At 40.9% G+C, this 27,055-nt stretch overlaps 2 protein-coding genes across 8 annotated transcripts in view; one reads left to right on the top strand and one right to left on the bottom strand.

Moving 5' to 3' along the window:
• Window positions 1–27,055, bottom strand: part of LOC126236536 (uncharacterized) — a 302,827-nt gene that overhangs the window by 217,463 nt on the left and 58,309 nt on the right. The window contains exon 2 of one of the 4 annotated variants that reach the window (XM_049945908.1): window positions 10,513–10,740. The exons of the other annotated variants lie outside the window; for them this stretch is intronic. Coding sequence (XP_049801865.1) covers window positions 10,513–10,740 — 228 coding nt within the window. The remainder of the gene's footprint in view (window positions 1–10,512; window positions 10,741–27,055) is intronic. 4 annotated transcript variants of the gene reach the window in all.
• Window positions 1–27,055, top strand: part of LOC126236547 (uncharacterized) — a 342,194-nt gene that overhangs the window by 273,806 nt on the left and 41,333 nt on the right. The window lies entirely within an intron of this gene.

The raw sequence follows: 27,055 nt of genomic DNA, 5'->3' as shown, positions 1-27,055 counted from the left end.
GCAGTCTGCGGTTATTCACGAATATGCCCTGGCTGCTAAGGCTAACTGCAACATTAGTCTGCTACATCACGTAACTAATTAGAAGGCACTGAAGAGAACTTCAGAGAAAAGAAAATTGTGACCTGAACCTGACTAGATAAAGGTATCAGTTAAAACGACACTTTCTGGGACATAAAGAATATTGGATCACTCCTTCAAAGAGTGACGTAAACAACAACAACTCCCACCGAGCAACACTCTTGTTTTGTAGCCGTTTGCGATTTCAGTAGTTGTTATTACATAGTCTTGTTGGCTAACGTTCTTAATCAATATACAGGGTGACAAATAAATGCCAGCATGCGAATCTTTAACCAGATTCAAATCAAAAATTTATCTCTCTAAATAAGACTGAGTGCGTTTAGAAAACACATAACGGGTGAAAACGAGGAGATATAAACAATGTCACATCGTGTAGGGCATTGGAATGTAAAGAGGACTGTGTCATCCCACATAACCGTGCCGGGTGTAGCAGGTCACTGAGTGGTCCGATGAAACATCAAACCTAAGACGCCCATAGAGCCGTTGTTCAAACCTTCGTCAGGTTTCTTTTACATTTTTTGGATTCCCGTTCCCTAGCTCTCGTAGTTTATAAGTTGTGCATCATTTCAACACAGGACAATGACCTATAAAGTTATAGTGGCCTATGGCATGATAGTGGGAACCATTAACCTGGGTGTATGTGTCTACTGACTGCAGAGTGGGCAACCATGGCTATTCCTGTCAACTTTGTGTAGGACAGTTTCCCGATGAAACGCACAAAAGATAAATATCATAATATGTTTTTGATGCTGAGTGTTTCCGATCAAAAGGCTGGTGTTGCACGAGCATATGCTACATAGTACCACAGAAGACGCCATCTTGATGAGAATGGTTTTCGTCACCTGAAACACAGCCTTCTGGGAAACGGGTAACCTTCGTATACAAGCAACGCACACAAGGCGCCCAAGGACAAAACCTATTCCACAAACAGATAACGCAGTTCTTGAAATCATTCAACTACATCGCCGAAAGCAGTTCCAGATATGTGACAAACTGCTATTTGAAGTGATGCACAATGACCTGTTTCTGTATCACAGCAAGCTAATTCAGCGCCAGTGGCAAGATCACCGAAATGGAAGAGTATAGTTATTTGAATGGATTCAGCACCAAGTGAAAGATATTGGCCATTTTAAAAGTAACGTGGGATGGACTGACGAATATAGCTTCACTCGTGAAGTTATTTTCAACTCACAACAATTATTACTGAATGGAACACAACCGGCATGTGAACGTGACATTTCACAACTGCCCTGTAGCGCTCAGGGGTTGTAATAAGTCGGAACGACAGAGAGGTATGGTTTGGTAGACAGTGGTGACTTACGCCTAAGAATGCAGAGAAAAACGGGCAAGTGTTTCGTTGACTTTAATGCATAGAAGTTAAACAGCAGCCCTCCCACTGATCGCAGTGATGGCGCCACGTGGCGTCCATCCATGGATCAGCACCAATACCAGCGGTGGAACCTGCTGCATTGGCGTCCAGCTAGCCAGCGTTGCAGAAGTAGCGCTCCTACTCTCGTGACCGCTATAAGGGGTCGCCGCGATATATTAACCTGCGTGTATGTGCATAGGTAGCCTGGGACGTGGCTGGCTGCTCCCTCAAACACAAATTGTGAACCCCACGTACAGCGCCCAAGGGAAAATAACTGGCCGCCATTGTTGTGGTAAGCCTTAGCAGCCAGGGCATATTCGTGAGAGACCGCAGATTGGTCTTCACCCGCGAGGTCGCTAGTTGGTGCCTCCGACCCGCCCCAGTGAATGGCAGCTTGTAGTCCGCCGGACGATGTTACCCAGAGAGCGGAGGGTAGCGGCCATCTCGCTCCTCGCGCCGGTGCAGCACCAAGGTGCGGCCTCTCCCCGCCGCATCTACTGCGAGTCCGTGCAGCGGAGTATGGTATTAGTTTCAGCGGGTAGGTTGGCCGCCGAAATTCATCACCAGATTGTATTCGACTTAGGCGTGCAATTTAAACAATCGTTATTCACTCGGATTCTAAACATGGACATAGTGGCGGCACAACTACTCCCCATTTGAGCCTCCGGGATACACCGCTGACGTATTTCCTCTGGAGGAGACAAGTGGAATGCTCTTTGATTGTTACAACTTCTGGTTCCCTCAGCCCTCTTCGGTCCCTACATACAATTCATTAGCGGCGCCTCTACCTGCAATGTATCGGTTCTTCACAGCAGGTCAGTTCCCTGTGTTGCCCTGACTTCATCACACTAGTATACAGTGGCCGCCGTTCCTTGCCTTCCCTCCCAAGTGCGGAGCCGTAAACCTGCGTCCTAGAACAGTTCGCTAAATATCAACGTCACCTGCGAAAGCCATCCAAAATGACATTCCGTTCATTAACTACTACCTTCCAGCAATTGCTGCATGAAATTTAGAAAAATTCTCCAAAAACCACACTTGCACATGGCTTGTGTTCGTGATGCAGCAACATAAATCTGTAGGTTAGAATGGTCAAAGAAGTGCTTTTGATCCCTTACCTATTACTGGACAATTTGCATGTGCCTTCCATGGTTAGCTCCTTTCCAGTACATTCCACGATGCATTTTAAAATTTCTCTTTGTGTTCAGTTGCACATTAGGTTTCGGAACGAAGGTACACTGCCACACTTTGGAATAGAGGTACTTCCAGAGAAATGAATCGGTCATGGATTTTCGATGTTCTGGACTCCAGAATCCCAAGACATCAATCCAGTAGAGCCTAATTTGGTATGTGTGTGTGTGTGTGTGGTTGAGGGGAGGGGGGAGGCAAATGTAACAAAAGTTGATGCAGACGTGTTGCGTAGGGTCCAGCAACGTATGACCCAGATAGATGCGAACTCTTTGCAAGTGCATTTTCCTAAAGCGAAATTTGTTTGTGTGTCTACGCACCAGCACTGTGAAGATAAGCCTGGGCAATGGATATCTAGAATGGAACTATAATATATAACATAATGTGCAATTTAGTGTCCCCTACGTATTGCGTTTGTTGTATCTCATTGGATACCAACGATGTTATTGTGTGCTCTATTATTTTCAACTGTTTTTAATTAACTCATGGACAGAGTAAAACAGCCATTTTATATGTAAGAAGTTTATGTTATGTCTTAATGTTTAAATAAAGACAGATAGAAAAAGATAACATACACAATTGGAGGTGTCAACTGGATGCTGTTTGTTGCTTTAATTGAAAAAGAATGTTTGGAGCAAACTCAACTTGAACATCTGACTCTCCGATTCCCATGGCATTTTCTCGTCTCACCGAGCTAATGGGAGAGCTCCACCTCAGCCCAGAATTTGTGCTACTTGTTCTTAGCCCCGCTGCATGCAGTAACAGCATTACCAGAGCCTCATTTTCTGAAAAGCATTTCTGTTAACCAGCGAGTCGGACTAAGGTTAGGTAGATACACTTTTGTCTTGAACTGGGATGAGAAATCAAATGTCTACCGTGACGTGCAGCATTTTTTCTTAATCGTGTGCACTGTTGTCTTCTCTATCAAGCAAATTATGTGTTTTGTTGCCATTTTGGATTTACATATACTTTTAGTACTAGCAGAATAAATTTATGATTAATGTATGGTTTCCTTAATCTAACTGATAACGATTTTCTTACCTGTCTCGATTCATCTTTCTGTTTATTGGTATAACACTATTTTGTAGCATTCGTTTTGCATCATGCTTTTTTTGTTTTTGGATATCTGATGTTACCCAAGAAAAAATGAAAGAAAGTATTGATAAGACGGGATGTATGCCTCCGAGTTTTTCATTGTGTTAACAATGCAGGTTACCATATTACGCGTCGTGCATATTTCTCGATCGACTTTCACAATTCCATAACGCAATTGCAACCCTCTGCCGATCGAGGGCTACGTACTGTAGCGTGTGACATGGAGGTGTGTTACGTAACTGTGACTGAGTTCGAGAATCAGCTTGGTGTGTTCCTTCAAGAAAGTGAAAAGACGAATCGAAGAGTTCTTTCGCACATGGGGTTACCTTTCCTTCATCATGACAAGTATAGGGCATGCACAAGCGCTGCGACATGTGTAACAACCCGACACCTTGTACACGAGACCACAGAGCATCTTCCATACACCCCGACTAGGCCTCATTCGCCCGTCATCTAGGTTCCAAAAGCTGAAGAAAGCTTTTAGAGGATTTCACTTTGATAGTGATGAAGCGGTGCAAGTAGAAGTAATGTAGTGGCCCCTTCAACTAAGTCAAACATTCTACAGTTACGGTAACAAGAAACTGTTCTCTCTGAAACATCCCTTTAGAAAAATTTAGTGAATTACTGTGCTGATAAACCCCTTACGTTATTTGATTTTCAAACAGCTGAGCAGAACTGAACGTACTCAGATATTTCTCCCTTTACCTATTCTGATCAACACTAAACTGACACACAATATTTTTAGCGCAACGCAATCTGACTTTCAAAAATCCCTACAAAAGAATGGCTCTGACTAACAATAACCTATACCTTTCATGAATCACTTACCTCACAAAAATCTTCGTTACTCGAACTACTGCAATACAGCGAGTGCCACTACTGCCAGCTAAATAAAAGATTCTAACTACTGAAGGCACTAACTACTGTTAGGCATAGTTAGCAAATGAAAGGTTTTGATAGAGAACAAACAATGTATTTACCTTAATAATGTTCCAAAGTCATTATATATATATATATATATATATATATATATATATATATATATATATATATATATCTTGTCTCAGCATTGTGACAAGATTATGTTATGGTCGGGTATCAGAGATGATGTGGGGTTCCGCCAGTATCTATTTCTGTACTACATTTTACGAAGACAAGCTTAATAGGCGGAGAATGTTATTATGTGTGCCATAATAATGCCGCAACCGTCGCAACTGCTGACAAGTGTGCTGTGTCGCGGCGTTCCTATCCTTACTGGTAGTATAGCAGACCGTTGGAAGTATGAAAACGCGAGTAAATCTGACTTATGGCTTGTTACTAAAGTTTGAGGATGTCACTAGAACCACGTTCCTCTAGGGGGGTAATGCTCCTGGCGTGTGAAGCATTCAGTAAGCAACACATGTATCTTGTGACGTGCCAAATGACGATAATCTCAGGGACCTCGGTTTCGTTCGCTGGGAACTTATCTGGCGATCCCTGAGTTTCTGATTTGGGAATGTTCAATACTGCCGGTCCCCAGTAACCGTAAAATCAGTCATCTTGACAGTGATGACAGCTACTGACAACAAAATTTATACTCTTGACAGTTTGATTAACAAGAATGTTATGTAAGTACTAATGCTTATCATTAAGAAAGGACTGAATGAATGAATACTATATGATACGAAACAGAAACTTTAAGGAAATAATTCAAGAAGTTGTCATTTACAAAGGTTATAGCCCAAATCACAAATTGACCAAAGATAAGATTTATCCTAGGAGAGAGTTGTAGCCGCATCGAGGTGTAAGTTCGCTGTGTCTACAACGTAACTCGGCAATTTTGATGTTAATTTCACTTCTCTCTTGAACTCTTGCAATAATAGTACGCATGTTAAGCGCCACTAGATTGTTTTAAAACCGATCTGAAGTTAAAAAGTTTTATAGTTGGAAGTATTAGTCAGAAGTCGGACTGACGTAAAATCATGTTTACCGTTTGGACAGATAACGGGATAGTTGATCGCTGATTTGTGATGGGACTTAGCCTTCGTGATGCTTAATAGTCACGAACATCAAAGGACATAGAATGTGACTGATCACGACATAAACTTAATTATTCGACTTGAGTAGGCAACAGATAAACGCAATCAAAAAAGACTTAGAATTGAGCCGTGTTGTCAGAAGCTATCGTCAAAGTCAGAATTGCCGATGCTAACAGACGCAGTTTCCTGAATGAAAAATCGGTGAGTGTGTTCAGTGTAAAGACAAATAATTACGAAGAACAATATGTTTTAATCCAACATTAGTTCTTCGAGTGGCATATATCATTTAATGGATATTTAAAGTGTATTTTAGGAACTGACTGATACTTCGGATATCATAAAAGTGAGAAGAGGTTTAGTGACAATTTAACTGTAAACAGCAATAAGTTCAAACGGAAGTACGACGCATTCTGAATATTGCTCAACGGTATGTTATCTCTATAATTACGTCGTGTAGTTGTTGAACGCGCGACGTAGTTTCGCCTTGTCGACGGAATAATAATTAACAACGCAATTTCCTCTCAAAAATCATGATGTGATATCGGCTTGGGTGATGGATTGATGATTCAGGGCATTATATTTTCAACGTTTGAATACCCATTCTCAAAACGGTCATAAGTACTACAGTCAGCAAATTCACGTAAACTGAAAGTCTGTCGCGAACACCCAAAGGACAATGTCGTGATCGAGGGACGCCGTTCCACGTCATCTCGACTGGGACAACCATCACCATCGAGCCGAGACAAAGCGAGACGTCACACAGTACAGTTCATTCACTGTGAACTAAAGAAAGAGATTTTGAACCCAAAACACGTATTGAAAAAACATTCTCGACGGCAACGTTGTGAACCCAGTACTATGTATTTGGAAAAAATTATTTGTAGAGAATTTCGTATTTGCACGAAACCACTGAAGTGTCAAACCTTGCTGCTCAAGATGTATTTCCGAATATTGCCTGTTATGTTTGATACTATCACGGCCGCTGTAAGACCTAGTTGCCAATAGAATATCACTCATTCCTTACAAACCATTCATGTCCTTTTTTTTGGTGGGGGGGGGGAATTTCGTTTTCCATTGTTGTATTTCATCAGGAGTGGTACCTGTTCCATGTCCTTAATGCGTTGCAACTGTCTGTCCAGTGTTCTATGTGTTTAGCTGTGAGTGCTTTACGATGGAGCTTACTGAGGAAACATTAATTAATTTAGATAATTTTTATAGTAATATAAGATTCGTTTGATAATGTGTCAGTGTTCTGTATAACTAAAGGTCTTAATAGCTCTGATGGTACACTTAAATGCGTTAAACGAGTAAGAAATATACTCTTTACGTCTACATGAAAATAGTACACCAAGTATCAAACATAAGAGGAAGTACGAACAATTGAGTACGTCGAATACAAGTCGACCTGCACTAAACTAAATACATGATTCACGTTAAAATGTGGTGGCATGGTTAAATATAAAGAACATACACACAGAAAAATTGCAGAAAGAATGACTATAAGGCGGGACATAAGTTGATGAAGAGAAAACAGGCTGAGACCGCACTAATTAATGCGTCGCTGTGTGTTTTTTGATAGTCAGTTCTCCAGTAGATGTTGCGCAAATAGAAGGCCTCACATACCCTCGCAGCTGCTAAACTGACAGCCATTCTCTTAAAAGCCGCCTCCGTTTTCGTAGTACTCAGTCACTAAAAAGACGTCGTCTCCCTAAAGCCACAAAGATATGGTTTCGAAGGGCACTAACAGCGCATTTGGGCTCTTTAAAACACATGTCATCACTTCGCCTGAAGGTGATGGAGACGCATTCCATCGAAACGTTGCAATGGGACGACGACACTACTCGGCTGACAGCTCGTGAAGACTTCATTCATAGATGTCATCACACTCCTCATCCTATCAATTTATGCACCGACTGGTATTCAGGGAGACCAGCTGTATCATCTGTTACATGACATATACTAATCGGAAGCTTTGGAATCTGCGTCAGCCTATTGTTCAATTAAACGTGTTCGGAATTATAACGAGTGATTTTTTCCATCGTGTATAAACTCTAGGGATTCATCTAATAGAAGATAGGGAACAGAAAAGTCCAATGAATTTATTTTCGGATATGTATGGCTTCCAAGCTAGAGCCCATTTATTGAATCGTACATTGTTGCAGAGACTGCGGTCTAATACTCGCTGTACCACGCAGCCACAGTTACCGTATGCACGGTTTCCTCCTAAAGGACGGTACTGTTCTTCATACGTCATGACTTAGCACCCTCTCCTGCCACAGTAATTAGTAATTTTGTGTCCGATTCACTTCTGTTGCTGACTCACCTTGTAGTGGACATGATACGGCGTTCTACACAATGGTTCCGTATTCGAATCAAGAGCATGCCGACATGGTATTTACTTACCGAGAGCCTAATGACAACGGGCGGCGGGCAACGATGTCGTATCAGGAGACCTATTTCTGCGGACAACTGCCACAGAATTCTGTGTTTGCAAAAGTCTTACGTAGCTAGTCTGACATATGTTCTTTTCAGGAAGCAGGAAATCATGAAGGACGTACCCGAAATTTTCGAACGTCAGACTTGGAGGAAAATGTGATTAATACTGTACAAGCCGACCGCTGTGTCGCTACCAGGCAGTGTCTCCGCCCCCTCGCCCCCCTCTTGTATAGGATACGTCATACGACCGTGTGGAACATTCTCCATAACAACTGTTACAATTCTGATCACTTACAGCGTGTGCAAGGCTTACTAGCTACAAACTTTCCACATCGTTGGCAGTTTTGTAACTGGTTTCTTCACCACACAACAACGATTCCGGGATCTGTGTCATCCATCCTATTCATAGATGAGGCCACCTTCACGGCCAGTAGTATCTTCAACTATCATAACAATCATTTTTCGAACAGTATGCATAGCCTCCATGGAATGGTGATGGCGAATCATCGGCATCGATGCAGCTGGAATGTGCTGGCCGGGATAACTGGCGACTTATTTCGCCGAGTTTTCCTTCCATGTCGACTAATAGGCCGGACCTATCGAAGTATCTTGTGGATGACTTTTCCTTCCAGGCTGGAAGAAGTGCCTTTGGTGTTTCGAAGTGTTATGTGGCTGCTTCAGCTCACTTAACGTCCGGACGCATCTCAGTCTTGTGTTCCCTGGTCGATGGGTCGATCGAGGCGTTCCAGCTGCATCGCCTGCTCGTTCACCGGATTTTAACCTGTGTGATTTCTGGTTATCGGAACATCGCAAAAGTATCATGTATGCAGAGCCCATTCCAGACATTATTCTCTCGTAATTGCACCAGTGTTACTCTGCACGATCCTTGTGAAGTTATGGACCTCAGCTTTGTGCGAGATGCGAAGCAACCTTCTGTTTATTAATTGTCCGTGATATTATTGACCCTGGGACTGGGGCATTTCGGTCGGCTCATCGTGAGTTTTAATCGTGATATTTGCTAGGACACGATGAGCAATTTCACAGTATAAGCACAGCTCTCCTGAAAGCTTCGATAGAAGGTGCATTTTCCTCAACCACTGTTATTGATGACTGCAATGTCCCAGCCTGCTTGCAACAGTGGCCACGAAAATCCAAGCTAAATAATATCGTGGTTGTGTAATAACAAACTTACTATACATGTAGGTTTCACCGCTTGTTTTGTAGACATGTTCGTCTACAGATTCATTATCTACCTTTCATGTAACAGTTACTCTCGTGCTAACCAACACACATGCAGGCACAATTTCTAACTCAGTGGAAATCTTAATTAGTACTACGATAACGCCACTCCCCTATAATTCTTTCTCGATAATTGGTGTGGCCAATATAATGTGCTTTTACCAAGTCCATTTTTCAACCCTCACTGACTCCTAATTAAAATGTGAGGCATGCTGCTATTTATAAATAACTCTAATTTGGGACATTTTTGGCAATGGTTATACTGTTGATTATTAGTACATTGTGTCGTCGTCTACAAGTAGCATAGATTTCAGTCCGATATTACATTGTAGATGTGTCACTAAGACAGTGAATGAGTTTGTGCTCAAATTTAATGCCAACATGATGTTCCCGAAAAGATGTAATCCAGTACGTTCACTTATCAATGCCCAATTCACCTAATTCTTCGTCTCTACGTCAATGTGTCGCTAAATTTTAAACTTTTGTAAACTTAGAAGCCTATTTCTATTTGTTCGTAAGCGTATGACGGGTATTGTTTATACACACTAATCCAGTTGTCGGCCTTCTACAGGGTACGACGAGAAGCGTACGTTGCCCATCGCTTTATAGGGTTTAATTGCTTATAGGTGTGTGTACAACGCTGTCAACACATTCACTGTGAAAATTAACCACACGCCATGGCCCGCAGCACTCGTGGCAACTTACTTCGCATGTTAGAATATCTTTTCGTAAAATGTTGAAACTAAAGCCCATTGCGAACTTGATGTCGCGTTACATGACGTAATAGTCGCAAAAGAATTCACAGGTGTGTAGAACTTAAAAACATGCAACAGTTTTACGGGGATAGAAAGTTAGTGTAGAAGGTGGACTAAATATGCGCAACAAATTGCTCTGAATGGTTTTGGTTTAGAATCATGAAGAGTTGCAATTTCGTAATTTCGGTGAGGTAAGGTTAGTCACTGATCCTTGATGATTTGGTTTCACTCATGTTTTCACAATCACCGAAGAACCGTTGGCAAAATATGACGCAAAATAATCTTATGTTATCTTGTCAATCATGCACAGAAAATAGTGGTATTTGAATTAACTTACCTTTCGGTAGCTGGTTGTAGCAAGAATACAGCTTCAGCGAATTAGCATACAAGCAGAACTTGTTGTCTGCTGCGCCACAAATGGTATGATCATCATCTTCCGTGTAGGACGACCTCCCCGGAAATCTACTGTCAGCTGTGATATCGCCGGTGCTTAGTTCCTCATTCCCGATGGAGGCGGTGGTCGACTCTTCTGGTTGTCCGTGGACCTCCGCCACTGCTAGCAGTGCTGTAAAAATCGATGAACGTAATTACAGATCTGTATTTCGTCTAGTGGCTGTTAGTACAACTCTCCCACTTAGCACCTCAACACTACTTTATGCTATTTTTGCACCATCAGCTAGCGTGACAATACTGAGGTATAGTGCAACTCTGCTGACTCTTACCACGATCTCTACCACTAGCTAACGTATCTCCACCATATGGTAATGATACTGATGTTATCTGGTAGTCTGACTCTGAGACTGACAGTCTGTTCGACGTACATGAAAACCATGTGACCATATTCAGGGAGGCTACAGTAAGATAATACTGGATATTTGTGACATTTATGTAGCATATACGAAGACGTGCTGCATCGCAACACGAGAGCATGCACACTTGGGTGCAAATACAACAGATAGGACGGAAATTTCACCACTAATTTGTAATTATTACTAATTATCATTAAATTATAATATCGATTCATGATTACGTGAATTCTGATAAGTTGAACTCTATAGTGAACTATAATTATTTGCGAACTGGGGAATATTTTGTGTTTAATCGATGACAGGGGACTGTTTTTCTCTCACTGTCCCACCTTAACAAATAGATTGGAAATTACTAACACTATAATACACAATCACGCAAACTTTTTTGCATTTGATAATTTTTGTTATTCGTTTCATTTTTAGCAATAATCGTAGGATCACCATGTGAGTTATTTCACTGATCAAAAAAGATATCAGTTCATTCTAGTTTTAGCATTTGGTCAATTGCTACATCAGTTCTTCAGAAGACCAAGGTTTTAATTATTTATTTTAATGCATCTTTTGTTTGCTTACATTCGCGTTACTCGGCGATGCTTCGGTAAAATTTGGGCAAACAAACTTTTTCGACGGGTTTAGCTATGGCTAAAGAAAACAGGCATTTACTGCTCGAACCTACAATATCAACCCAATGTTCCAAAGAGAACTCATATGAGGTAAGTGCCTAATTTCATATCATGCATTATTTTAATTACATAAGAGTAGTAGCCATACATCGCAGCATATACGTCACTCTAGTCGTTAGCAACTTGAACTATCAAACGATAGATGAATTTAGCACAGGAGACACATGGCCAGGGAGAATCTCGCAGTTGAAATCCATTCGTGGAAAGTAGAATACAATTGCAACTTAGGTTGGGAGTGATAATGGCGTTAGTGCAGCAGTTTACTTACCCTGAGTAATTTATCCATTATGCTGAGTATACTAACTAAAATTACATACTTCTATTGAATTATGCTATATCATCTCTTGGCTGTAAGTGAAATTCTGTAACTGGTAATCGCTCCCCATGAAGTCGGTATTGGAATCCAATCCGTCCGCCTAACATCCCACACGGTAATTGGCTATAATGTACGTTACGGAAAACATAAACGGTTACTTGAATAGTCTGCTCGTCCCAGAAAATAAAAAAGAAAGAATCAATAGCAACATACACGCTATGCTCATGTCGGAAAAGTTCTCATAATTAATTTCGTGCTAAAATACACAAATACAGTGGTCTTTCAAGTTCTTGTTGGATTGTTATCATCTCATAATTAAATTGACAATATTAGCACTTTCCTCACTTATGTTTGGAAAGGTTTCCCTTTCTAGTAAGGCACTTCCCCAGTAAAAGCTAGCCAGATATTTGGCTGAAAAAGTTGGGCTCTTCATTGGTTCTGACATCAAACAGCCCATTCTACCATTTGTAGTAAAGAATAAAAAGCATTGCCGAAGCTGGAAGCATTCCTCATTACGATCATGTAGCTGGTGATTCACTGAAAAGCACAAATATATCCAAGTGGATAACTGTCTAACAGTATTAATTTATTAAAAAACTAGAAACCCGCCTCGATTGCAAAAAAACACCTAGTGTTAACCTAGGTTCCGGCATAGATAACTACACCTTCTTCAGAACAATAAAACCCACAAGTGCCTAAGAAGACCTTTGTCAATGATTAAAAGAACACCATAGCTATACATTTCTACACGAAAAAAAGGAAAACATATACAGTACATATGTACAAAGTCTAAACCGTTCCTTAACTTAATGGTGTAACCTCTAACAGTCTTTCGCTCCTCATCAAGATAAAAAACGTACCCCCTTAAAATACTGTTAGTGTTACGTTCTCTGAAAATCACGTGTTTGAGAAGATTAATAGGTACCATTAGTATTTGTTTGTTTTACTGTTACACCCAAACTAAATTTAGGGCATAGATGTGACAGCCTTGCATGCAACGTCGCACTAAACTTGTTGTGATGTTCCGCATATTGTACGACAGGTGACATCAGAGTTCTTTCACTACCTACGTTAAGTCCAAGATACTAGTACATACACGGTTCCGTCACAGTAATGTGACCACCGCCTATGTCTGGCATCAGCGCGAGATATCCACTCAACGACGGTAGGGCGAAGCATTAACAGAGGAGGCTATATAAAGCGCGTCAGGGAGACGCGTGGGACAGTGCAGTCGTTGTCATAATGTGGAAACGAAGCTATTTATCTGACGACCAAAAGGGTATGATTATTGCCTTTCGGGCCAAGGGTGGATACACGATTCAGTTTGTAAACTGTTCACGTGTCGCCCTGCTTAAAGTGTACTGTGGATGGCAAAACTCCACTACTGACAGCATGACCAGTGGGGCAGCATGGACCATAGATGACAGAAGTGAAAGACAGCTGCGGTGATGCGTACGGATGAACAGGCACGCAACAGTTGAGGGAAAGACGCCCCAGATGAACCAAGGGGCTACCAACAATGTGTGCTCAACGACCATCCATCAAAAGTTCCTGTTTTCAGCTGTCCACAGCAGGTGCCAGATTCGTACGCTCACGTCGACTGTTGTTCACCGGGGACGAAGGCTTCAATTTTCACTCCAATACCTGAACCGGACCTGCTTTGAGCAGCCGTTTTAAGCGAACGACGTTTTATGCTCTGTCGGGTATAAGGCGGGTGGCGTGTACCGCGCCGGCCGAAGTGGCCGTGCGGTTAAAGGCGCTGCAGTCTGGAACCGCAAGACCGCTACGGTCGCAGGTTCGAATCCTGCCTCGGGCATGGATGTTTGTGATGTCCTTAGGTTAGTTAGGTTTAACTAGTTCTAAGTTCTAGGGGTCTAATGACCTCAGCTGTTGAGTCCCATAGCGCTCAGAGCCATTTGAACCTTTTTTTTTTTTTTTTTTTTTTTTTTTTTTTTTTTTTTTTTTTTTTTTTTTGGGCGTGTACCGCGTGAAACGTCTCAAGGTAAACAATCTGCAATGAGTGAGGGAGCGTTATGGTCTGAGGAATGTATTCGTGTCGGTGATTCTTCATAATGGAAGACATAATTGATCTAAACTAGTATGCGTATGTGCTTGGGGACCGTGTCCACCTCTCCATACAGTTAAATGTTCTTCGGCACGATGGCATCTACCAAGAAGACAATGCATCCTCTCACTGTTGAATCTGTAGTTTGTTCTTAGAATTACATAAACAGAAGACCGCATGGGAAAAACCATTGAATAACACACACGCACACAAATGATATAAAACTTTTCTTGCTTCCTACAACAGTCAAGAGTGAAAAAATGCGGAAACTATTATCCTCACTTAGCAAAACGTAATTAGTGCAGTATCTTTTTTGTTGCATAAATAAAGTAGAAGTTCTCTTTTCACCATTCCTTCAAGAGGTCTTGAATGCGCATTCCAGTATGTATCACATCTTAGCGTCATGCTTCTTTACTTCTCAAGTGTAAAAGGATTGCAACACCAGTCACTAACTCTCAAAATGCATATAGCTACTAAACCGTAGAGGCATTCGATTAAAACTGGTACCACAGGCAGGATTTGTGTAAGACCTGGGCAGTTTTTCTCACAAATGCCATACGCTCATATCATTTCATATCTGACAAGAACCTCCAGCATTTTAGTTACAAAACCGAATAATAGGGAAATCTCTTACATGTAACAGACTCAAAGTTCGTGAATCAGTTGTTATGAAAGAGAAGCTCAGTGATCATAGGGTTGTTACAAATTCAACGTCTATTGGTGTCATTGGAATGTTACTGGATATAGCAAAGAATTCCCCCTCAGAAGAAATATCACGAATTTAACTGCAGTGTATTTCAGCTGCCAAGATCGAATATACAGCTCCTTTAGTGACGAGGGTATGAAACACAAAATGGTCAACTCTGCAATCGGCATCTTAGACCTATATACGCGGAGTAAGGATTCAGTGAAATGCAAAGACCCGTCACAGTTCGAGTGATACATTACTAAGTTTCTGTCAAAACAGTAAGAGCTTCAATACGCGTTTGAAAGACTTCATAGCCTTGTTAAAAGCAAAACCTGAAAGCAGCCGTGAGATTTAAATTAAACAGTCACAGGCCGATCTGACCAAAAATCTTATCATTTATTGGTGCAGTATATACATCTACTTCACTTATTAAGGCAGTCTTTGACCGTACTGGAACCCTCGAGACAAATCAAGGAGAGAAGGTCGAAGTACTGATTTCGATTTTCCGAAACTGTTTCACCGCAGTAGGAGGTTTCGCTGGGTTGTCTCAAAACATCCAGTTATTCGACATTGACGTAACTGATCGAGCAATAGAAGCTAAACCGCTCAGTAGTGGAAAGGTATATTGATTTGAGAAGATGTCTTTAAGGTCCTATACTCAACTTTCTCCCTTTCCAGCAGAAGTTAATCGTAGATCGAAAAAGCGACGAAGCATTCCGAGCCACTCGAAAAAATCACACATGGTTGAATGCCTAACTCTTTGTAGTTGCAGAATAAATGAACCCTTTTTATACCCATGGATGATGACCGTTTTGGAGGACGGAAGTCTCCTCGATAAGTAACCAAACTGATTCAGCCAACAGAAGTCTTGTGATACTCATCAAATAGGATAGCAGCAATGTACGGATTAGATTGGAGGAGGTAACTTGTAGATGCGTGCGGTCCACTGGGCCTGATCGTAGTAGTCGTAGTAGTATTCGATACAGTTCCGAAATGTCATCTAGTGGAGAACATACGAGAATATCGGATATCGGACCTGATTTATAATTTTATGCGGTAACTCACTCCATAAGTAATTTAACACAACTCTTTTAATGGAAGAAAAGTGATAGTCGGAAAGATAACTTCAAAGGTACCACAGCGAGTTATGATATGGCTATAACTGTTCACACTTTACAAAGTATAAAAGAAGTATGCCATAATTTGGGAGGTGGTAGTTTGGACGAAAACATAAGCAAAATTTCCCGAAGATATGAGGTCTAAGATACATACTTTTAGAGCTACGTGTACTTGGTGATACTGTAAACTGCTTTCACAGTTCATTGCAAAAACGACAGGTACGTTAATTCTAACAGAACCGGTATGTATTTTGAACAGCTAATAAAAAACTTTTGAGTTTTCTCTGGTGTTGCCAGAAAATTGATGCCTACTGTTTCACAAAGAAAATACCAAACTCAATTTTGATCACCTCCTGTAGAGATGTCTCACAAGTGCAGGTCGTATGTAATAGCTTGTAAAACTACGACACAGTGCCGCACTTATTTTCCAGCTACTTGCTTTCATAAATTTAAAACCATTTTTGGAACTGTATGTACTTGGGAATTTAATCATAAATGATATTTTATGAGACTGTAATACGAGGGCTATTCCGAAAGTAAGGTCCGATCGGTCACGAAATGGAAACGACTATGAAAATCCGATAAAGTTTTGCACAGATGTGTTGGGTAGTGTCTCTAGTATAACCCCAGTTAGCATCACGTCGCTCTTCTCATTTCTGAGCTCGCAGTGAGTGCGTAAAGATGTCTAGAAAATAGTGTCTGCCGCCAAGTACGGGGGCCTGGTGAGAAATTTCCCCTGAAGCTATGCAGCTAACATTACATAACTGTTGTGCTGTTTCGTCTTCAAGACAATTCTCAGCCGCATTCTGCAGGGGCAATGAAGATGCTCCTGCATCGTTTTCAAATGGAAATGTGAGATTACCCACAATACAGCCCGTAATTGTCTCCCTCTGAGTTTCAGCTCAGGTCACATGAACCGCTGGTTATGAAGACAACATTTCGGCACAAGACAACGAGCCGTAGGCCAGCGTAGAGAATTGGCGGAGAGCACTGGCGGCTGCCTTCTATAGCGAGGGTATGGGAAAGTTGGTACAACGCTACGATACACGTCTAAGTCGGGTCGGCGACTATGGAGATAAGTAGCTGCAAGGTGTATCTAACTGTTGCAAATAAAACATTTTTGATATTTACCGTGGTTTCCATTTCGCGACCTATCGGACCTTACTTTCGGAATAGCCCTCGTATATGCAGGAAGAATAAATAACAAATAATTATGTCAAGTCGTTGTAGTAAATACTCTGGCAATGTCAGGGATGTAACGATAATGTCGTTGGCGTAAGAACGGGCGGAGTGATGAGTTGCGAACAATCTGACGCAATATAGTATCTATGAATCTAGTCGCAATTAAAATTTTTATTAAAATTATTTCATCACAGATTTACGTCTTTAGTGTTCATTTAAAGGGTGTTTTTTACATCTAAACTCGCGCATGACCTTTGTTGTCCAGTATTTGCGTGAATTCAGTGTCATTACCTATTTACCAAATTCAGCTTTCAATCGATTTGGAGATGGAAAACCTTTTATTGTGATTTGTGAATTCATTCGTAAAACTTTGTGATACATAATCACAGCTTTCTACAGTAAGACTGCCGACCGTTACCTTTCTTTTTTTTTACTTTTATAAGGTTGTTGTACACAGCAAATACTCGTGCAATAACAATCGGGTTGTAACTGTCTAAATACTAGCGGTAAGCATCGATCTTCGTATTAGATGCTTTGTTTCTATTTATTGCGCAACTGTTTTATACACAGGAGAATATATGCGAGTAATATGTTGTGATACAACAATAATGTGGTCCCACTGGTTTACTCAGTTACTTACTGCACTCTGCAGATGATTCGATATATCAAACAGCTTACAGTAGACGATATAAGCTTCACAACAACGAAGATTAACAAAGTGCTCATTCGAAATAAGATATGCGTTTTAAAGTCTTCTTGATTATTTTTTTTGCGTGTTTCGACCATACAACCATCTTCCAATACATGGAAATTGCTTTTCACACGAATTAATACATGAGAAATTATGTAAAATGGAGGTAAGAAAATTTTTTTAACGTGAATGATAGATATATTCTGCCAATACTTACCAGCAACAAGCAACAAAGCAGCCTTCATTTTACGCGACAAAAGCTAATACTGCTCCCTGCGTTATATTTCTATTTATATATGTTTAGACACCCGATGGCATCATTGACTGTTATCGTTAAGTTCCCTCCTGAGTTTCCGTTTAGTGTACTCTGGTTGCAGCAATTAGAAGCAGATTGACTCTCCTTGTACTTGAAAGGATCTGTTATCATTGGCTATGTCATACGTACTAGGTGCATTCAAGTTCTAATGCCTCCAATTCTTTTCTAGTTAACTACTCACCCGAAATCGATGAAACTGGCGTTACGTTTCGACGTAATCGCCCTGCGGACGTACACATTTTTCACAACGCTGACGCCATGATTCCATGGCAGCGGCGAAGGCTTCCTTAGGAGTCTGTTTTGACCACTGGAAAATCACTTAGGCAATAGCAGCACGGCTGGTGAATGTGCGGCCACGGAGAGTGTCTTTCATTGTTGGAAAAAGCCAAAAATCAGTAGAAGCCAGGTCAGGTGAGTAGGGAGCATGAGGAATCACTTCAAAGATGTTATCACGAAGAAACTGTTGCGTAACCTTAGCTCGATGTGCAGGTGCGTTGTCTTGGTGAAAAAGCACACGCGCAGCCCTTCCCCGACGCTTTTGTTGCAGTGCAGGAAGGAATTTGTTCTTCAAACAGTTTCGTAGGATGCAACTGTTACCGTAGTGCCCTTTGGAACGCAATGGGTAAGGATTACGCACTCGCTGTCCCAGAACATGACACCATCATTTTTTCAGCACTGGCGGTTACCCGAATTTTTTTTGGTGGCGGTGAATCTGTGTGCTTCCATTGAGCTGACTGGCGCTTTGTTTCTGGATTGAAAAATGGCATCCAAGTCTCATCCATTGTCACAACCGACGAAAAGAAAGGCCTATTCATGCTGTTGTTGCGCATCAACATTGCTTGGCAACATGCCACACGGGCAGCCATGAGGTCATCCGTCAGCATTTGTGGCACCCACCTGGATGACACTTTTCGCATTTTCAAGTCGTCATGCAAGATTGTGTGCACAGAACCCACAGAAATGCCAACTCTGGAGGCAATCTGTTCAACAGTCATTCGGCGATCCCCCAAAACAATTCTCTCCACTTTCTCAATCATGTCGTCAGACTGGCTTGTGCGAGCCCGAGGTTGTTTCGGTTTGTTGTCACACATTGTTCTGCCTTCATTAAACTGTCGCACCCACGAACGCACTTTCGACACATCCATAACTCCATCACCACATGTCTCCTTCAACTGTCAATGAATTTCAATTGGTTTCACACCACGCAAATTCAGAAAACGAATGATTGCACGCTGTTCAACTAAGGACAACGTCGCCATTTTAAGTATTTAAAACAGTTCTCATTCTCGCCGCTGGCGGTAAAATTCCATCTGCCGTACGGTGCTGCCACCTCTGGGACGTATTGACAATGAACGCGGCCTCATTTTAAAACAATGCACATGTTTCTATCTCTTTCCAGTCTGGAGAAAAAAAATCGGAGGCCTTAGAACTTGAATGCACCTCGTATTATCAGCATTACAACTATAGTATCCAATAAAACTGCTTACCATACTGGGTCGCTTAGTTTGCTTTTTTCTGCATTTCCTTTTTTTGCGTTGTGTGTTACTATAGTAGAGGCGAGGAAACGAAAAGATGTTTGTCCAGGGACATTAACTGCCACAGCTCAGCAACACAATTGGGTTGATATTTTCATACACGTCTTAGGGGTAGTATTTGTCAAATCCGCTATGAGAAGACAAATTTCTACTAAAGCGACTTTATAGAAATTGCTGATAATACCTATTAACATTAGTAAAACTCAATTTAGGCACAGACAAGAAAGGATTTTTTTTTCTCTCAATAAGGCCTATCTTTTAATGCAGTACGGCTCGAATCCTGATGAAAGGAGGTGAACAGAAGTCAGTGATCGTTTATATCATCCACCGTCCAGTATAAAGAGCTCTCCATTTTTAAGAGGAAACTCTTGTGCCTAGAGGATTGCATGCCCAGGAACTTCAGTACCTAGATACTACAGTCTAGTTACCAACCTTAGAATCATATGAGGGAGTGTACTCTAGAGACTATGTAAGCAGTTTCCACCATCTTCTATATTTTTTTATTAGTCTTAGACGTGAGGTTGTGTTTTTTGCAGCATTTGTAGTTTTTTCGAGATCTATACCTTGAAGTCCTGTGTAATACATTAAATCTATTTGAAATATACGGTTAATTCATCAGTTACGGACTGTTAAGCAAAGTTATACGTATATTTTGCAGTGGATTAAATTTGGGAGCGCAATATCATATGGACACGTAAGATTCCCCTCCTTAAAATACCGTTTTGCGTGTCAAGAAGAACCAACCGACGCCTTCTGTAGATACTAGAAGTCATATGAAAGACTAGACGAGCATTATTTGTTAGGATTGAGTCTAGCTACACAATTCAAAACGAAAATGGCAAATATCTTGCAAACCTCTAGAGAAAGGGCACGTAACGACTCTTTAGGAAAGGCATCCTATATAAAGTACTGGCGGTTTCGGAATACTGCGTAGCTCGTGCGCCTTAATAAGTAATAATTTAACACTGGACGATGTTATGACTTGGGAAATGGTAAATCCTTCAGTTTGGCGGAGTAAATTTTGTAATTCAGAAAAAGACTGGAGCACATAAAAAGTGGATAAGAAATAAGGAAATATTTTAAAGATCAAATACCCAGCTGGCTAGAAGCGAAAATGTGTAAATTGTTTCGTATTATAACCTTGTCCCCTACCCTTCTGGTAGAGGGAAAGTCACACAAGGAACGAGAAAGAGCCGATGCTTCACACATCACTAACAGCTCCACAGAGGTACACATACGTACTTCACATGATAAATGTTTAATTGTTTTGGGTTTTAGTGTAAATAGCATATTAGATATATATGTAGTTAATTATGTCACATTGTCCTTAGAAAAATGAAGTGAAATAAATTTTTTTAAATGCCTTGAACCTCGCATTTTGCAAAATCAGACATAATATCTGGTGGTACACCGCAATCACGTTTTATAAAATGCTATTTATAATCTGTCTTGATTGCAAAAATGTCTATTCACCTGGCTGGTTTCCTTCCCTCTAGAACCATCTTCAGATACGCAAATTTCGGTTACAGTAGTACCCTTCCGCACACAGCAACCTTCACATGCTGCATCCTGTAACCTAAATTTGCAGATCTGAAGATGGTTCTAGAGGAACAGAAATCAGCCACGTGAAAAAACATTTTTGAAATAAGTAACATAGACTTGAAACTCGTGCACAGAGACGTTGTGGGCCATACAGATTTAAGACCATGGTCAATTTAAGTTGCATGGCACTTCCCCAAAGGTCTTGCAACAAGACGAATATCCGTTCGCTCTTCCTATACCTAGCGAAGAACTATGAATAACAATCAACATCGGTTCACAGCGTTCAGATCTTGCAAACAGCAAACTCCGATGTCACTGTATTTTTTTACGTATCCTGCTACCGTTTACGTTCCTACTGCTTCTTTCGAATGGTTATATACTTACTATCTTTTAATCAGTGGTCTGAGAAAGACATTTGGAGAGATTTTCTCCATTAGTAAGTCTATTTTTTTTCTTTGGGTGTCTTCACGAAGAAGACGAAATTAATAACATTAAAAACAAAGTAAACCAAACATTTTGACGACATGTTAACTGTTACCTGGAAGCAATCATGGCAGAGACGACATCCTGTTAAGTTTTACTGAAGAATTTCACTATCGTTTCTCATCTGGAACTACCTCTCTCTCTGTATCAAATAAGTGGACAGATTTGTCAATAAAGATGAACTCTGTGAAAACTTCTGCAGAGGTCTTCGTATTTACTGTTGGTACAGCAAATGTCAAACACTCCTTTCTTACAGAGCACACGCACTTCTATTCCCACAGCCCCTGCGGAACATGAATAGGACGCCACGAATGTAGACTTCCTTTGACTACATCCCCATTAACAGTATAATATCCATTTTGTTGATGAGCTTTTAATTGCTTCTTCTTTGTCTGTTTCGTTAACAAAGTGGTGGGCTACTTTTGTACTTTTGACTAACAAGAAATAGCTTTGACAACGAAGTTTCGGAACCGCACAGAACCATGTTTAAAATAACACCCGATTGTAGAAAAACCAGTGGTCAGTATAATTTCTATGCAGAAGGTTGTGTTCTACCACATGTAGCATTTTTTTAGAGAGAAATAAAGTAACATGATGTAAGTAAAAGGTAAATAGGGAATTGGAAGAACATTAACACCTAATTCAATGACGTCAGTGTAACATGCATTTTCAGTCAACACTGCAAAAATACTCTGCCCAAAGTAATCATATAGCTCAAAACACACACATCCTACACACCTGATAGTGCTTATACTAATCCTCATTCTGCAGATGCGGGAGTTTTTCAAACAATGTGAAAGAGAACAAGGTCAGTACCTCACTAAAGCCACGTTTCTATATTCAAAATCACTCTCGTATTCAATCAGTCCAGTAACAAAAGTGACTTTAATTACAATTTTTAATCATAATGTGGGTATGTCAGTGTCATAACAGGCCTTTTGAAAGTATATTGCAACATATGCATGTACTCTGTTGCAGAAACTTGATAGTACATCACAGAGCGAAGTGTAACATTACAAACTTAGGGGAATCTTCGCTTGTGTTTTCGAACATTGTAGTCCTACATACTCACCAATCCTTCTGATGTAGAGCTTATACTGGCGGAAGATGTAAACATCAAGAGAGGGTAGTGAATGTTGATTTCAGTGGAATATATTCAGCGTAACTTCTTTGTTAGGAAAACTTGCACCTAGACGAGTACGGAGCTTATACCCTCACCAATACGCAACAACAGGTTCCTTTCACTTGCACGTGTTCGCCACGGACTGAAGTTACAAATCATTTCATGGTGCTCTTTGGTCATTGTTCTACTTTCTTGCTTCCGTATGAATGTTTCTTGGACAAGTTGTATCAAGTTCCTTTGAGATATTGGGGGCAACAGTGCCTTTTGCCTCTTGAAAACAGATGTGTAACTTGTTTGCTAGTCCGTCTGTCATTGATAAAGCGACATCAGTTGTGTATGTGTGGGTAGAACTATGTAGAGAACTACAACACATCAGCTGTAGTTTTCCCTGGTTGTGGCACAGTGTAGATGGTAAAGACATTTCGTACTGGAATTGGCTCTGGTCACTGTTCCAAACATTTTCTGTCTCCTCACCCTGCACTGTCATAAACACGTTTACCTCTTCCACAAACTGTTGTGACATCTGACGTACACTAATAACGGCTTTTGTGTCTTTCTGTGTGACAAATGTAGTAAAATGCCTAGATGAGTTGCGATACTCAGCTCCAAGACTGTCGATAAAAGAATTCGAAGCTTTGAAATTGTCTAAGTCAACCAATTTAGACGCTTCGAGTGCCCACATCTGCAGATGCCAACAGTGAACTGTAGATCTACACGACCTCTCTCTATCAGACTGTGATACCACATGCTCTTTCAGAGCTCTCAATTGGGACAGTCAGCTTTCTTTCAAAAGATCTCCTGCTGCCTTTCACTATACACACAATTTACAATTTATCGGTTATATAATTTCCTTTTAACACGTTCGCTGCGGTCGCCAGTGCGAGCCGCTAACGCGCGAGGCGGACGCTTGTAAGCGCACGTGCGCTGAGAGCTGAAATCATAGCCCTGCGAAACCTGTAAGTTTGTGGCGAATAAACTAGATGCCGCCAGCTGATTCGTTTGGAGTTCGTACGCTGGCTACCAGAGGCGCAGCGTTCCACTCAGTCAAAACAGTTCGGGGCTAGCTGCCAGGAGCGCTGCAATCACTTCTCTTTGCAGCCGCACGGCCTTCTATGATTTTTATTTCGAGGAAATAACTTTACATAGTTACCGACTTAGCTCGCCACTGTATCTTTTCATAATTCTTATGGATGAATAAAACTTTGTTCTGCAAGGGAAGTCAGCAGTTTCAAGTTATAATAAGATACTGCTGGAATTTATATTTCGTAATCCATACCTGGCTGAATACAAATTATGAACACGCCTAAATTTTGATCGCAAGACTAATGTCTAGTTTTGCGACAAATTCATGTTGTGCACGAACGTAATATTGGCAACGAATATAACGTCTGCGGAAGAGGTGCTAGATATAGAAATACAAGTACACTTTAGCTGCATGCCGATCATGTGATAAATGCTGCCTGCTGTCTGTCGCTTATAAGCGTTACATGCATTTATTGCAAACAATTCTAACAAAGCCCCTTATTTATTTATTGTATTGCTAACTGGACAGAAAATGCAATTCACACAAGTGACAAATCCACTCCATTGAAAAAGAATTAGTCGGAAAACACCAAAAGATTTATAAAACGAAGAAAAAGAAACAGGACTCGTCTGCAATGTGGTGCTATGGAAACCCAATCACAAATATATACATATTATAAAAATGACTGTATGTGTATGTATGTATGTTCCACATCTCCTCCTACTGGACCGATTTCAACGAAACTTGGTACACATATTCCTATTATCGGAAAACTATCACTGTAGGGGTAAGAACCACATACGACACATACGTCAGGAGATATGACGTCATGAACAATGTAATTCGTCAAAAACGGCCGCATCATGTGACGATATTCCACATCTGCTCCTAAACTAGTACACCGATTTCAATCAAATTTGGTACAAATCTTCTCTAAGGTAATGAATCATTTGCTATGGTAGCAAAAACTACTTACGATATATAGTTCAGGAGATATGACGTCATAAACAATTCTGTTCTTGAATAACCGCAACATCAGGTTTGTGATTTCTATTTATTATGTCATTACTACTAAAGCTATTCGCGACGAATATTGCAGAGGATATGCATATATACCACTAAATGTAGCTTTGAAATTATATCATAGTATGACACGTAGTACAGGAGATATGACGTCAAAGCTATGAAACGCACGAAAATCCGTCCCACTATGCATGTGGTTGTAATGTATTACGTCTGTAATACCAACTCCATTCGCAACTCATTTTGCAGTTTCCTAATATTCTTCCCGGGGAACATGGAAAATTATATTCTTGTGGGACACATAGTACAGGAAATATTATGTCATGAAGATTGACCTGTGTGAAAACGGAACTGAGATGAATGGAAAATAGATAGCGATAGAACAGGAGGCGATGGACAGAGAGAGAAGAAGCAGATGGACTAAAATAAGACAGGAATGAATACACACCCGGGCAACGCCGGGCACTGCAGCTAGTAACAAATACGTTTTCAAGGTGTAGAGGTGATGTTTTTATAGCAAACCACAAATAAGTCCACATACGGTACTGTACAGAAACATCATATTCTGAGCAACCAATGTAACTATATTTACATGGCTATCAAATAAAACAAACACTTTACAAATCAAACACAAACAGATCTTCCTCTGTAGATACGACGTCCCATTACATTATGGATGTGTAATTGTGCAGCAGTTCAAACAGAATCCAGGTTGGTTTGGACACGTTATACACACGTATGGTGTATCCGTACGCTTGCCCCGTGCCGCGCACGTTTTACATCGCTTCCGCATAACTTGCTTCGTCCCTTCCGTTGCGTCCCGCTTTTGCACAACATGTGTGTCTTTACATTTGTTACGCACACCTTTTGTAACGTCCATTGGTGGAAGTAGTCCCTTTATTATTTGTATTCTATAATCATACAAAGTCATATTATGCCCTGAGTATTTATTATATAGGTAATGTGCATTGAACATTAGCATGTCAACTACATGGAAGAATAGTTTCTTTGGCCAGCGGATTGTCTTTCGTTCACATAAATAATAAGACAACATCTGGTCCTGCCTATCGGTCCCAGACATACAACTATTATATCTGATAATTGGCAGTGGTTTCGCGACTATTTGCTGGCGTGCATTCTGCACACGTTCCATTGTATTGGGGTATTCTGTGGAAATATAGGAGACCTCTCGTCTATCCTTCCATTTGCCGATCATTACCCCGTCCGAATATCGTGCTATGGTGTCCCCTTTCCCCAGCTTGGCGCATACCACGTCTTTAGGGGTATTTTTCCTATTTACCCTTAGTGTCCCGGTGCAATGTGTTTTTGCATTCAACAGGGTTTTAGCTAAGGCAAAGCTGTTGTAAAAATTGTCCATGTAAATGTGATGGCCAACATTCACCTTCTCTTCTAACAAATGCAATACTATCTTTTCAGCATGCCCTTTTCCCCCCATATCACCACGCATCCCCGTGTACACAGCGCATTTATTGATGAAGCCGTCTGGGTTATTTAGCATGTACAATTTGATGCCATACTTATTTCTTTTGTTTTTTATGTATTGTCTAAATGACAATCGTCCCCTCCAAAGAATCATTGATTCATCTAAAGAGAGATCCCTACCTGGATAATACACATTACACATTTTGTTGTTGAAATAATTCAATATAGGGCGTATCTTATACAGTCGATCATTTGGTTTCGGTTCTCCTGACTCTGGATTTTTTGCAAAATGCAATGCGCGTAAGATCAGCAAATATCTGTCTCTGCTCATACTCATCGTTATTCCTTTATTTTCGAACAGCGGATCCCTCTTCCAGTAGTCTTGTAGTCGGGCACATTTGACATTACCCATATGTAATGAAATCCCCAGGAAGACAAGTATTTCTTCTATACTTACGGGTTTCCAATTACTAATTCTAGAGCCCTCTTGTGTATTTGCGCTCGCAAATATATTCCGTGCGTTATCATTTGTTTCGTCAACTATGAGCTGCAGTATGTCATCTGTAACCAGTAGCCTAAAGAAATCCATTGGCGTATTGCCAGCAGGCTTCATCAGCAAACATTCTGCTTTCGTAAACGGGTGATACTGCATCCCATGTGGTTCTTCATGCCACGTAACACCTGGTTTGCTTACCTCTGCGAGCGCTGGTTCTTTATCGTCGGCGATTTCCTCATCATCGTCGCCCGTATCGTCCGATTCCGAACTGTCACGAAACATACTGGACAGTTCTGCTTCCACACTGTCATCACTGTGGTCTGTTTCTGCAGTCTCCAAATGC

The sequence above is a fragment of the Schistocerca nitens genome, chromosome 2 (genome assembly GCF_023898315.1).
Source record: "Schistocerca nitens isolate TAMUIC-IGC-003100 chromosome 2, iqSchNite1.1, whole genome shotgun sequence".
Classification (NCBI taxonomy): domain Eukaryota; kingdom Metazoa; phylum Arthropoda; class Insecta; order Orthoptera; family Acrididae; genus Schistocerca; species Schistocerca nitens.
This window is presented reverse-complemented; position numbering and strand designations above follow the sequence as displayed.